Source organism: Vitis riparia, chromosome 16 (assembly GCF_004353265.1).
Source record: "Vitis riparia cultivar Riparia Gloire de Montpellier isolate 1030 chromosome 16, EGFV_Vit.rip_1.0, whole genome shotgun sequence".
NCBI classification, from domain to species: domain Eukaryota; kingdom Viridiplantae; phylum Streptophyta; class Magnoliopsida; order Vitales; family Vitaceae; genus Vitis; species Vitis riparia.
In genome coordinates this window covers 20,191,165-20,205,870 of record NC_048446.1, presented here as the reverse complement: position 1 = coordinate 20,205,870, position 14,706 = coordinate 20,191,165, and the positions used below count along the sequence as shown (strand labels likewise).

The 14,706-nt window shown below is 35.3% G+C and overlaps 2 protein-coding genes across 3 annotated transcripts; one reads left to right on the top strand and one right to left on the bottom strand.

Moving 5' to 3' along the window:
• The first annotated feature begins 847 nt into the window (after nucleotides 1-847).
• Nucleotides 848-6,816, top strand: LOC117933681 (hydroxyproline O-galactosyltransferase HPGT1). Of its 2 annotated transcripts, XM_034855162.1 has the most exons (13): nucleotides 848-1,162; nucleotides 1,532-1,595; nucleotides 1,986-2,035; nucleotides 2,116-2,309; nucleotides 4,160-4,223; nucleotides 4,328-4,400; nucleotides 4,554-4,677; nucleotides 5,621-5,708; nucleotides 5,832-5,882; nucleotides 6,053-6,124; nucleotides 6,213-6,325; nucleotides 6,487-6,552; nucleotides 6,665-6,816. In XM_034855162.1, exons 1-12 carry the CDS (start codon nucleotides 1,050-1,052, stop codon nucleotides 6,507-6,509), a joined length of 1,029 nt encoding a protein of 342 aa, XP_034711053.1. In that variant the 5' UTR covers nucleotides 848-1,049; the 3' UTR covers nucleotides 6,510-6,552; nucleotides 6,665-6,816. The 2 variants fall into 2 exon arrangements, with proteins under 2 accessions (XP_034711053.1, XP_034711054.1); XM_034855163.1 differs by having other exon boundaries at nucleotides 1,071-1,162; nucleotides 1,472-1,595; nucleotides 6,487-6,816.
• Nucleotides 6,817-7,912: 1,096 nt separating this feature from the next.
• Nucleotides 7,913-14,359, bottom strand: LOC117933682. The gene is made up of 5 exons (XM_034855164.1): nucleotides 14,054-14,359; nucleotides 12,926-12,978; nucleotides 10,646-10,810; nucleotides 9,674-9,775; nucleotides 7,913-8,549 (listed from the first exon to the last, which is right to left on the bottom strand). Exons 1-5 carry the CDS (start codon nucleotides 14,262-14,264, stop codon nucleotides 8,415-8,417), a joined length of 666 nt encoding a protein of 221 aa, XP_034711055.1. The 5' UTR covers nucleotides 14,265-14,359; the 3' UTR covers nucleotides 7,913-8,414.
• Nucleotides 14,360-14,706: the final 347 nt, after the last annotated feature.

Genomic DNA, 14,706 nt, shown 5'->3' with positions numbered 1-14,706 from the left:
GCTTAAGAAGGGTATTCCTAGGAGGGCTTTTTCCTTAAGATCCTTAACAAGGACAACGCTTTGCTTAATACAGATGTCATGGTTACGGATATCAACATCTATATATATATATATATATATATATATATATATATATATATATATATATATATATATATATATATGTTTGTTTTTATCAATCAAACATAATCAGAACATAAATATCTATTAGGTATAATATATTAGAATATAATTTTTTATTGGATATAATATTTAATGATATGTATCCATTGGAAATGATTTAATAAGATATGCATATCTACTATTATTATGTGCATTAAAATTATATATAAAAATGTATATAAGATTTGAGCTTTTATGGGAAAAAAAAAATTACCTATTAAAAAATATTGATTCATGGAAAAGATTATGGAAAAAAATTAGGGGGAAAATATAAAAAAATAAAATGGAGATTTTCTAAAATAGATTTAAAATTGGTAAATTATTTTTAGATGTTATTTTAAATTTAATTTTTTTTTATTTTAATTCTTTATATAAAAATTAAATAATTCAAATATGGACAAATTTTTAATTAATTTTAATTATATTTAATTTATTTTTACATTTTTATAACAAAAATTATTTTCTTTACTAATTTTTTAATACTTTTTTAGAATATACATAGTGTTAGGTGGCCAAATCCGTAGCAAAATGATGCCATCTGAGATATATATATATATATATTTTTTTTACCTTTTCCAGAGTTTTTTCTAATTATTATTTGTTTTATTTTCTCTCTCCAGAGTCCAAACCAAACCACTTTCCACAATTTGCTATCCAACAAGGCCTAAGAAGCTCACTAAAAAAGTCGCTGCTGTCGTCGCGGCTCTGACAAAAAAAAAAGACCGACCAAGAAATTTCTAGAAACTTCTTTCTCCCTTCTCTCCTCACCGCCACATTCAAAGTCCAAGTTCGATCCGGATTCAGATCCGCTACAGGAACTGAAGTAGTTTTTGAGGATTCGATTCATGCACATCCGTCCATAAACGAACGAAATCTCTGTTTCCAAGATGCAGAGTCGTGGATCGAATCAACGGTTATCGGCGATGCTTTCCGGCTCGCGACCGTCAACTCTTTTGTTCGCTATGTTCTCTTTTGTGGCTGCAATTTACGTTGCCGGCAGGTGAGTTCATCATTTCCACATTTTCTTTCCTTTTTAGTTTTTGCTCAATCGCTTCTCTTCGTCTTTCTAGGGTTTTACAACTCACATTTATATACATGCACGTAATATATGCCTATATAAACACTTTCTGTTTGGTTGCGGAGAAAACTGATGATTGAAGTTTAAGGATCTTTTTCCTTTCGCTCCAAAATTTCGTTTTCCTTTTTTCTCAGCATCCGAGCAGAGAATTAGTTGTTTCATTTTTGTCCCTCTTTTAAAAAATCAAAGTAACATTATTTTATTTGTTTTTATTTCCTTTTGTTTTCTCAGCAACCAAACAGCGGGAAAATGTACTCGATGTTTGATTTGAATGTTTAATTTTTCTGATAGGCTATGGCAGGATGCGCAGAACAGAATTTATTTAATTAAAGAACTTGACAGAATAACTGGTCAGGTAATTTAACGTTCGTTTTTATTATTTCTAGTAGTACTAACTATTTTGCTGTGGCTACTTATACTTTTTAAAGAATTTGCAGGCAAATTGTACCATAACAAAGTAATTTGATCTGAGATTAATCCAATAGAATTTATTCCTCTAAATAAATTTCACTGCAGCCCTTGCAGAAACATATATTTTGGTTTTTCTATGGAATGATCTTAATCAATAAGTTCATCAGCTATCTCTATAATTTTAGATAAAATCACATACTTCTTTATTTTTTCCATAGGATAATGAATTTAATAAGTATTAAGCGGCCTTCATATTTTTAGGACAAATTATATATTTATTTTCCCCATTTGATAATTCAAGTTGATAAAATAAGAAGTGATCTTATGTTTTTAGGGCAAATCAGCTATATCAGTGGCTGACTCATTGAAGATCATAGCCTGCAGGTAAGGTGATTTTAATTTTTTATTTGGTAGGTCTATTGTTGTTACTTCATAGATTTTACTAAAGGAGCTTTGCTTGTTAGGGAACAGCAGAAGAAATTGGCAGCCCTTGAGATGGAGTTGGCTGCAGCTAGACATGAGGGTTTCATTACAAAGCCCTCTTCAAGAGCTAGTGGGACTGGCTTGAAGAAAAGGCCTTTGGTAGTGATAGGAATTCATACCACATTTGGCCAGAAGAGAAACAGAGATGCAATCCGTAAAGCATGGATGTCAACTGGTACAGTACTAAACTTTCTTGTGGGATAAATTTATTGTCACTTGATAGAATGAGTATTTTTTTTCTTCTAAATCATAAACAGAAATTTTATTCCCAAAAAATAATTAGGTAATGAAGGATGAGAAGTATTTCACCCATAACCACCTTACAACACCTTGAATAAAAAGCAAGAAAGAGGTTACAAGTTACAGCTATAAATCAATTCCTTGTGAAGGTAAAAAAATCCTATATGAAGGAAATTAAGGGCTTATTTGGAAACTGTTCTTGAAAATAGTTTTTTAAATTAAAAAACACATTGGACAAACCTTTTACAGAAAACAGTTTTTGAGAATTTGTTTTTAACTATGAGTGATTTTTTAAACAGTTTTGTAGAGTTTTCACTTGTTTTTTTGTAGGGTGTTCTAAGAAATAGTTGAATACATCAAGAATAGGTCGGGAATTTTTGTATTGTACATAAGTGCACAATGTTTGAATGAAGAATAAGTTGAGAAAATTGTTTTTCATATTTGACTTCCGAAACAAAATTTTATTTCTGAAGACAATTAAGAACTACTTTTAAGAACTGTCCTCGAAAACTTATTTCAAGAATTGTTTTCAAAAATATTGCCAGATAGGTCTTAAATCTTTTGCTTCTCTCTTTGCTGATGAATCTGCCACTTAATGAGCTTAGTGAGGGATCTAAAAAAAAGGAATATTTCAACTCCAAAGCATTACCAATGAATTGAGGAAGCCCCTTTAACTTCAATGAACCTCTTTCTTTCTTATTCACCAAGATATGGCTTGCCAAATCTTCCTCTACTAAAATATTGGAAAAATAACTTCAAGCCTTCCAACAATGCTAAAGATGTTGCACAAGCTGTTGCCCAAAGGAATGAAGGGAAATAGAGTAGAACCCACATTGCTCAAAATCTTCAACCTATTCTCAAAAATTCTCGTGTTCCTCTCTTGAAAAATTGTCCATAACAAGATGAGACCAGAAATGCTCCCCAATGACTTGCCTCTAGGAAGGTTTCCAAAACCTGAGTAAGAAACAGTCAGCATCTCCACTACATTTCTTGGTGGAACCTAGTTGATTTCTGCAAGTCCAAACAGTGTGTGCCATGATGTCAATGCCACTAAGCAATGTAGAAAAAGATGATATACTGATGCCCCACTCCTTTAACACATGACACGTCATTTCGGGTTAAGACCCTTGTAAGGCCTCCTCTTTTGCAGCAAATCATTATATTAAGTTATTAACCTTCTTATTTGTTACCAGTTTTCCAAGGCCTTGGCTTTCAGAGGGGCTTTAGATTTCTGGATAAAATTTGTAGGAACAAAGGACCTCGAGTTGGCAGAGACAGAAAGGGCTTTAGAAAAATATTTAACTGAACAGGCCAAAGGATGCCAAAGGCCAAACCTCTCATTGCCTCTAAACAAAGGACCAAACCCTGTTATTAGGAGAAGTGGATGACAAATACACATTGACTAAAGTTGACATGAGGTGAGTAAGTTCTTTTATGTCATGGTCCAAGAGGTTACAATGAAAGTTAAGATTTCATGACAAAAAGAAGGATGAACTCAAAATTGAAGAAACATAAGAATCTCTTTCCCATACCACACACTAGAGGTTTTAGAATTAAACGTAAAAAGGCAGAATGGGATTTTGTTTGTTTATAAATGAGATTAATCTTTTTTCCACCGCTGTATGGTTGTCTATGCATCCCACTCCCAAATATAATAATCAGGATGAAGGGTAAATGTGTAGATATGGAAAGGATGATTATTTCCCAATATTTTTGGTTCTTATAAGTAGTTAGCTTCTTCTAATCTGCATTGAAATTACAAATCCCAACATTTCATCTTTTCAGGTGCAGCTTTAAAAAAGATGGAGGATGAAAAGGGTATAGTTGTTCGATTCATCATTGGAAGAAGGTTTCTTTCCTTTATTGTCCTTATTTTTCTCTGTTTTGGTGTATGCCATAAATTTTAGGAGGGTGAGTTAGAGCTTGATGCCATGATAAAATGTTAATTTGCAGTGCAAATCAGGGGGACAGTCTGGACAGGGCCATTATCAATGAAAATAGGCAGACCAATGATTTCATTATTCTTGTACGTTCAATGGTTAATTATAAGTCTTCTTCTGTATTTCATAATGTTGTATAACTTTTGTGGCTAATGGCAGAGAGTACACCCCCCATAAAATGTTGGTCTCTTTCTTGTTTAATCTCTTTTTATTTTCATTTGTACCTTTTTTCTTGACAGAATGACCATGTGGAGGCACCTGAGGAGCTTCCTAAGAAGACCAAGTTGTTCTTTGCTCATGCTGCTGATAACTGGGATGCTGAATTCTATGCGAAAGTAAATGATGATGTTTATGTGAATATTGGTGAGTATCAACAGAATGAGTACTATATTTTATGTCAAAGTCTAAAATGTGGATTTCAATGTGGAAGGGTCCTGTTAAGAACATTATGACACCTTTTGTATGTTTCTAGTTTTAGTGCATTTTGTTGTCTCTTTGGTCTCTCTGAATGACCAAGCTATCTTAGAACTCATCTCAACTAGCAACTCAACTCAACTCAGTAGAGACAACCACTTCAAATGATGAATCACCTGGTTACAGAAATTTGTAGAAGTAGTTCATGAAGTCAATATAATGATTGAGATGCCACAGGTAGAGCAGAAACCTATTTTCCTTATCAAGCTGTTCTGTTGGGTTTATGATGTTAGGAGAGATGACTGGGGTTCTTTCTTGTCTTTCACAGATGATATTTTTTTGTTTAGTGTGGTCTTTTGTTTCTTTTCCTTTTTTTCTTCTTCAGATTATTCCTTCTATGATCATGTGTTCTTAGGTTATCCTCCCTATTTTGCTGTTTCGGGTGCTTTTTGTTGACTCATGAAAAAGGAAAAATATAATGGTTGATTATGGGCATGTTAGTGTAAGATCAAAGAATTTGGGTGATTTGATTAGTGACAATGTATGACTATTGTACCTTAAAGGTTAAGTGGCACGGTGAGTGTTTTTGGGTTTTTATTTGAGATTCGAAAGCAGCAAGTTTGCCAACTATTATCTTGATGTAGTGTTTTATATCCTTCATCTCCATGTGGAATAATGTGGTGGTGCATATCTTGTGACTGCAATATAATTATATACTTATGCTGAAATGCAGTGCTTTTCATGTTTCTTGTATTTCCTAAATTGCAGATCCATCTGACCAAAGCTATTTAGAGAACAGAAACCCTTTTTTCCCCCCCTCAGTTAGACTGAATTTTGAATCCTAATGTTTCTTTGTTGCTTAATTTTTTCTCCCTTTCTTTCTCCTGCACAGATGCCCTGGTGACCATGCTTGAAGCTCATTTGCAGGTGCCTCGAACATATATCGGTTGTATGAAATCAGGCGAAGTTTTTTCTGATGTGTTAGTTCAGCTGGAAACTTAACTTATTGATGAATTTGTTAGAAAATGAGCATTTGCATATAGGATTTGAATATAATTTATTATAGCATTCTCAATTATTTGTAAATTACTGCACCTTGGCAGGGGCCATAAATGGTATGAATCAGATTGGTGGAAGTTCGGTGATGGGAAATCGTAAGTGATACCACATTTCAAATTTTCCTTCCAAATTTCTTGTCATAAAATGCCCAAGAAGAGGCCTCGGCTTCTTGAGATACATGTAGTCATGCTGGTTCTCATTTATCATAATTCTTTTTCTGCATTTTGCATTCGTCTTAAAAAACGTACTTCCTTGTATCCATCAGGTACTTCCGCTATGCATCAGGTGAAATGTATGTCATATCCCGAGGATTGGCTAAATTCATTTCAATAAATAGGTTAGTTGTTCTCCCCTTTATTGGATCAGTTCCAACTAATATTACAGGATGGATCAATTACTGAATCATAGGTGTATTCCTTTGGCAGATCTCTTATACGGACTTATGCCCATGATGATGTCAGTGTCGGATCTTGGTTTATTGGCCTCAATGTTGAATATGTGCATGAACCAAAGTTTTGCTGCTCATCTTGGACATCAGGTATAGTGAGTAGGAGCTCTAGCAATGTACCATTTTATCTGTCGGTGTCTTCCGCTACGGGCTATCCCAGGGGCCATCTGGCTCAATTCTGGTAGATATAATGGAAATGAATATTTGCTCAGTGGCATTGCCTCATCGTTGATGAACATCTTGTGTTTCAGGGGCCATATGTTCCGGCGTTTGATTCAAGCTGTTTGGTGATCCTGAGAAGAAATTATAAAGCTGAGGTTTATAGGGTTTTATTATGCAGCTCTTAGATGTCTGACTTTAGGTTTGACAAGGAAAGCAAACATGTGCAGCTCCCTCACTGTATTTGATTCTTGGTTTCTTGCCTTCCAGATATATTGCGGACACTGGACAGTGCATGCAAACCAATAACGGTCTCCTGCAGCAGGCGATCTACATAAATCATTAACAAAATTGTGGGGAAAATTTTGTGGACCTTTACAGCTGAAAATGATGAATCATATTCTGCTTTTGGTTTCTTACTACTTGTTTTCCTTCTTTGTTATTGAGTTAAAATACAACTTGGATTTGGAGGATAAAATATTCCAAGGATGTCGGGGGGCAACTAGCAATGTCAAGGTCTTGCGCAGGGTGGAAAACACATTACCTCCTTTTAGGCTTTTAGCAGCCTATTCTTCGTTAAAATCCAATGCTTATAAAGCTTCAGATGGCGGAGAGCATTATGTCAATTCTCTCATGCCTCGTTTCGACACAGGTACCTTTCCTCTTATTATCCCACATACGCTCTGGTAGTTTCATGGGATTTTCAGCTTGGGCTTAAGCCTTTCCTATAATAGGCTTGCTGGTTGACTTAACTCCTGACACTGGATCACTCCGAGGCCTAGTCTGGTGTGTTTGCTTATCATCTCTATAGCCAATGGGCTTTTGAGCTTGCAAGGCACTCAAACCTCACATGGGCATTAACAGCAATAAGGGATCTAACCATGAACTTTCCACATATTGACTTCTGCATTTGGCCATGGGGCACCAAAGGATGATATAATCATTCTGTTTCAGGCTTGACATTCCGGCTTAATCTTCAGTTGGGCTTGGTACTCTTGGGCCACATTCTTCTAAGATGGGCTTGAACTGCACTGCCAACCAGATCAATGCTGGCCAAGCCCAGTCGGTGTTAAGGGCAATAATTATGGACAGATTAATTTTATATTTGGGTCTAATGTGCTTGACATGGGCTCCTACTGGCCCAGAACCTAGCTATAAACTCTTAGGCCTAGCCTTCAGTTCTGGACCTTCAAGTGGTCCATGGCATGAATCCAAGCCCAAAGGACCTTTGACTAATTTAGTTTTGGACCAAAGATGGGGTTATGCCACTCTAGCCAAACTCAGGCCACGCCCAAATAAGTGCCAATACTCCAGAGACTTTGGGCCTCAGACTCTGGGCTCAACTGTTTATTTGGCAACTAAATAGGCCTAATTCTAGGTACGAACTTCTCCCGTAGGTTGTAGGAACAAATTTGCCCTTCAGGGCCACATCGCGGACCGAAGGCTACGATGACATATATAAGCAGACCGAACTGGAAATTTAATACCAAGCGCAGGCCCTGCCTAAGCACATGGATCTTATAAAACTTCATTTATTTTACTTATATAAACATGTGGAAAGTTTGGGCTCGTCACTTCAGTGACATCGCCTTAAACATACATTTTTAGAGGGAGCACACAAGCCAGGCTCGGCCCAGGGCATGTGCCCAGCTGCTGTTTGACCCCAAATTATCAGGCTAGACGGGACAGGATCTTGGGCCAAGCCCAAATAATAGAGGAACAATGTACCCTAATCCTTTTGAACCTGACCTCGGGCTAAACACATTTTTGGGCCAAAAGCCTGGCCTTCAGGCTAGGATTTGTAGTCCAACGGAAACCTAGGATCAGGCCAAGGGATCTGGAAGGCTATCGAGATAAGCTACTAGTATTGTGAAACGGAACCTAAAAACAAACATCTTTTACAAAAGTAGTGTCGCCAATCTGCATGAGTAAATATAAACACACTATTTGTACAATACCATAGAACCTCTTACTCGGTGTGGATGTATACCATATATATAATATAAGACCATCTGATCTCTCAGGACGAGCTGTTAAGGAAATGCGCAAGAGCCTTGTCGGTGTCGTTGTCATACATGACTAAAGCTTCAGCAACATTGCTTGATGAGAATCCCATTTCTCGCAGGAGGGTGTAGCCATTGGTAAATTCCCGAACCTTAAGAATAGCAGAAAAAGCAATCTTTTAGTCTACACTAAAACAAATCAAAGGCACTCACTACATGTGGGAGACACCACCTGATATATTGGAAGTCCTCCAAACCAAGATAGAAGCATTTGCCATGTAATGCAGGGAGTAAGGAGTTTGACTAAAAAAGGCCTCTACTAGGATTCAGGAACCATAATAGTCTCAATCTTCAATGTTTTAGACATGTAGGAGGGATGCTGATGTGACATTTTTTTTAGCCACATAACAAGGAGACTAATGATACACCTTTTCCATTATAAGCTAAGAAAGTCACCCTATCTTTTTTTTTTTTTTTTCAAAAAATCCCTAAAAGCATTATCCTGATCATCTTTTTTTAACTGAGAAAGTTGATCAAAATAATGCTTTTGGCTTAATTCAGATGGACCACAACAGCCTTCTTAGGTTAAGAAAGGGGGAAAAACTAACTAGCATATGTTTTAGGTGAAAAAAAGGGAGAAAAAACTAACTAGAATAATGTTTTTTTACCTCAAAATTGAAAAAGGTTCCTCATGATTAATTGTTTCATTGCACAGGCAAGGGAGAAAAAGGGGAAAAAAAAAAAGTAGAGTGACTCCTACATTCTCAAACATAGTATAAAGGAACTATTTTGTTTTCCAAATCCTAGAAAGGGGCGTTTTTAGCCCAAACAAAGCAATTTTTTACCCCACTCAGAATGAAGAGTAAAGAAATTGCTAATGTGTGGTTGAAACAATTCAAGTGACCAGACATTGGACAAGTCATTTCTATCTAGGAGGTCTTTCAGCTCCAAATAACTAAGATACCAGCAGTAAGAGGGATGCAAAAATGGCATGTGTTTTTCAATGCAATCAATTGGATGACTAAAGAATTCCAATTATGATGATCTAATCTAAGGCCACAGGAAATTGTGTCAATGTTCATTGTAGAATTAAAAAAGAGTATAGCATCCATTGCAAGTGCCACTATGATTAAGTGCATGATCTTAACTGCTCTAATGTGCATAAAATGGCAGTGAAGAAGCAAATGAGTACTATAAATAAATAACTTTTGAATGTAATCTGGTCAAATTCATGGGCATTACAGAAAAATTAGGCAAGGAGCTAAAAAGGAGAGACCTTGGTTTCATTGTCTCCATAATTGGCAACAGCAAGAGGAACAGCTTCTCGACTAAGCCCAGATGCAACGTATTTGCTCACCACAGGATCTGCAGTGGAACCCTGCATAGAAAAATAAAAGATTGACCATTTTTAAATGAGCTATTTTCATGAAAAAGGCTTTCAATTAAAAATTATTATTGAGGTTAGCAAATGTCACTGGTAAAAAAGAGGCACAATTCTTAGTAAAATGATTTACCAAAATATTACTCAAATGATCCGGTTAATCAAACTTAAAGATTCTAATCATTATAAACAGATGAGAGGCATGACTCATCTCAGTGAAATGCTCATCTACCACCATCAACCACTGTTAAAAGTTCAAGGTGCATCATACAAACTTCATAGCTCAGATACAATCACACAACCCTTTCTAACCCCTACACCAAATAGAATTCTCATCCCTGGAAAGAAAAGAAACTGAAGAAGACAAAAGTGAAAACCAGACATTCTATGTACTGCTTCATCCAGCAGCAGGAGGACCCTCAGATTAATTTAAAGGCAGATCTACTCCATTCGAAATTCCATGGAAGTCCTTTGTCCTTCGCCACATTTCAGTTTCTTTAGCTCATATTGAGACATTACAAATAGCTTTCATGCCCCAACCAAAAAGTGAACTTCTTGATCTTAGATCTACATTTTGTATTTCCCCTTTAACAAGGACTTTCCATGTCAATAACTACATAATAAAACACAAACCTACAAAAAACCTACTCCATTATATTAACATTTTTTTTCTAGTTTGATTCAACTAGTTCACAATAGGTCTAGGCTGATTTTTTTATTTTTTGTTTTGGATAGATAAGAAAAATAAATAAATTAAAAAGGGCCGCCAAAAGAGCAACCTGCTGTCCTAGCCTGATTAGCTATCTCTGGTAAAATGCAGAACATACATCAAATTCAAAATCAGAAATATGACATCAGATAGCATACCATTGATGGAGTTGATTCTAAAGCTTTAGACGGAAGATTCTCCAACCCAAGCCTGCTCCAATTTTGGCTGTCCTTCTCTGCTTCAGCTAATATCTTTTTCTCGAGATCAAAGTCAAACTGGAAAGTGCTCCGGGGAATCTCTCCCACTTGTGGTGATAATTGAGGCTAAAAATGAGCGTTAAATACAAACCCAATAAAATCAGAAAATACATTATTATTGATAGGCAATGAAAAGATTTCTTAAAGAATGCCCCGCAATAAGGGTGCGACCCCTATACACAGGAGTCAAGAAGTATAAATCACATAGTAAGGTATAAACTTTAACAAACAAACAATCATGAACACTTTCTCATGCATTTTTTAAAAAGGAATTGCTTTAGATTGATAAGTATTATTTGATCAACCTTTTGATTTTAGATTAGCTTCAAAAATGAAGGTAGTCTTTGGTCAATAGGTGTTTTCTTTGCAAAGAAGAAGAATCCATAGACCACATCCTCCTTCATTTTTCATTGTTTAGGATCCTTTGGTAGTTGCTGTTTGATCTCTTTGATATCCATTAGGGGCAAGCTGCTATGGTTAAGGAAGCTCTATTAGGGTGGCACAGCTCGTTTGTGGGCAAAAAATGAAAAAAGGTTTAGAGACCAGCTCCATTATGTATCATTTGGATGGTTTGGAAGGAAAGAAAGCTAGGTTGTTTGATAATGAGGAGCATTTAGCTCAGTTTTTGAAGATGTTCTTTCTTAGAAATTTGTTTTCTTGGGTAAAGAAGTACATAGAGATAGATTCTATGTCTTTAATTGATTTTATTGAGTGGCTGAGTTTGGGTTAAGGGAGGGGGTTGTAGCTGGGGTTCTTTTCTTGTTTCTGTGTTATTAGGTACTATTTGAATATGTTCAATGTACTTTGGTGCAACCTTGTGGCGTTTTATTTTTATTTTTTATGCAATTGTTTTATCTATCCAAAAAAAGAAATACTTGATCAACCAATAACAATTCCAAATCAACTGCCACATCAGTTACATGAATCAATGTAAACCATATACTTAAGCTACAAATCATAGTTAAAATACTAATGAGATGGGATTTGCAAGGGCCAGAGCAAAAATGCATTGAAAGTAGCATGGACTGCCATATCATGAATGGAAGAAGGTGCACAGGAAACTTCATATGAATATAAACCAAAAATGAATGCAAAGGGGAGGAGAGGAGGAGACAATCATTGCAAAGATTGTGTGTGCTTGGGGGTTGGAGAGCATGGAAACTACAATAGTACGACACACTCCACACTTCAATTGTTTGGTTTGGAGAATATTTTGGATTCGCTGATTCAGAAGCCAATTTGCTCATGGAATGGGGTGCCTCCACTAAAAGCAAGCTTCCTAGGGCTTCCAATGAAACCTTACTAGTTACTTCCTTCTTGTTCTTTCACCAATTGGCTCAAAATTTTATTTCATTTTTGTCATTCATATTTTGGATATATATGTGTCTATATATATATATCATATATGTATGTATGTATGTGTAATTGGGAAGGAATAGAGCACCAATAGTGAGTCTTGGCTCCAATGGAGGTACTAGGAAGCATTTCAGAGGCACCTGCATGTATGCATGTATGTGTTATTCATTATGGCATATGAATAACACCATTTTTTTTTATCAACTTTTGTATTTTTTGGAAGGTTTTCTCATCCACGTTTTATTTTACTATTTAAATTTACAGAATTTATTGTTTTTAACCAAAAAAACAACAATTAAACAAATAAATGAAAACTAACCAAAATAAATAATAATTAAACAAATGAATAAAACTACAGATGTGAAATTAGGTTGTACATGCAGCCTCAACAATCTATTGGATTTTGCTTAATATTCCCCAATAAGCAATGAATCCTAGGGACAAGCCCAAGAAAAACAAAAATCATAATTTTTTTGAAAGGAAAAAAGGAGAAGATATATTAAAAGTGCCTGAAAAAAGATGCACCATAGTACAAGACCAAAATCCTAATAAAATAATAATAATAGGAGGCACCTTGTAAACATGCCATCATAAGAGGAGTTGATCTTTGATTGGAAAAACAAAGAGACCAAAATAGATAACATAAAAAATCAAGATCATTATCACAGAATCAATATCACAAACATAGGGTTTATGAGTACAAAAAAATATCAAGACATACCAAGTCAATCATTGATATCAATTTAAGATAACATTTTCATACTTGAAAACCACATAATCATCATTCACAAATAAGACCTAGGGAGTATTAAACTCAAAACATACCGGAGGAGAGATCCGAAATTCTGGTTTGATCACAACTCTAATGCCCAATCCAGCTGCAAATCATAAAAACGAAAACTATGTATGAAACTTCATGTGATCAGAACATGTATCAAATACCATTGGCAATAATACCTTTGGATCGTTATTATCTGATCAACCAAAGACTAGGCCTAAAATTCTAGTAATTACATAATTTACATTACTGTAAATGTGACAATATAAGCTAACAAAACTCTACCATGCTGGTTGGTTGCCCAAAAAAAATAATGAAAAGGAAAGAGAATATAATTTTTGCATCTAATAAACCACATCTGAAACAAACTAAAAAAATTTAATTAATAGCATCGATCACCTAGTTATCATCCCATCAATAACAACAAAAATCTAAAATCCAAGTAATTATATTCTTCCAATCCACAGCACAAGTCATTCCCTTTGATCACTGAGAAAGCCGATGAAATTAGAGATAAAAGTAAAATTAAATTCACAAATTTGTCTAAAAAAACTGAAAGAAATTGCAGCTTTAGTGTTCTCAGGTCCCAAACAATGAAAACAAATCCTAGATTAAAAACAAAAAATCATTGTTCCATTTTGTTGTACTTTATCTAGCAAGAAAATTATATGGCAGAGGAAACCACGAGAGAAGCAACAAGAAATCCTGGATTAAAAAATTTTCTTTCATTTTCACACACTTCATCGGAAAAAGCCAAGTGATCAAATCAACATGATGAATCAAATTCAACAATATCTGCTACATCACTATTATCTGATCAGGCTTAAAATTTTGGTAATTATATTGTTCTAATTACTGCAAACCTAACCTCCCCTCTGATCGCCAACAAAACCTATAAAACTAAACAAAATAAAATTTATAATCTCATGTCTAGAAAGCCTCAAACAAAACACGCGTTTCAATGTTCACAGTTTCCGAACAATGAGAAACCATACGTTCGTAATTTCTCTTTCATTTCTCGCACTTTTTATGAAAAAAAAAATGAAAAATTACGGATGGCGGGGCTGACTGACAAGAAGAACAACCAGAAACCCTAGAGCCAAAAAAAAAACTCTTGTTTTCTCGCACTTTCTAGAGAAAACATGAAAAACTACGGCAAAACCGAGGAGACTTACGAGACGAGGAAGGTGCAGAGGTCTGTTGATAAGAGGAAGCACGGCCGGGGGTAGGAACGGCGCCGAACGAGGGTTGACTAACCCTAGGATACATAGGAGCTCCGTACAACTGATGGCCTGGTGCTGAAGAAGATGAAGATGGGGTGGTTTTGTACATTGGGATCTGAGAATCGTACGGCTGATTTGCTCTGTTCCTGTAATCGTAACTCATTGACGGGAAGAGACGAGGGAGAGAGAGAGAGAGAGAGAACGAGAAGCTGAAGAAAGCGAAGTTCGGAGAATGTTCGGGAATGAGAACGGGACTACCTCAAATATGATTTAAGGGTTCAACGCGGTGATAAACAATCTATAGTTTCCTTGGAGTCGGAGCCAAGCAAGAGTTGGCCAAGAAAATAAATAAATAACTAAATAGAATAGTCAAATGAAAAATATCTATTTTTTTTTTCACAACATTTTTAATATTTTGTAGGAAATGTAGGAGGCTGTTTGGGAAAAGGAAAATTATTTTCCATGAAAACACGTTTCATAATTTTTAAATGAAAAATAATTTTCAAAAAAACCTAGTTTTAATTATTTTTACTTATTTTAAAAAATATTAAAAAACCTTAGAAATGATGAATAACATTTCAAGCTTTCAAATAAATTTTGATTCT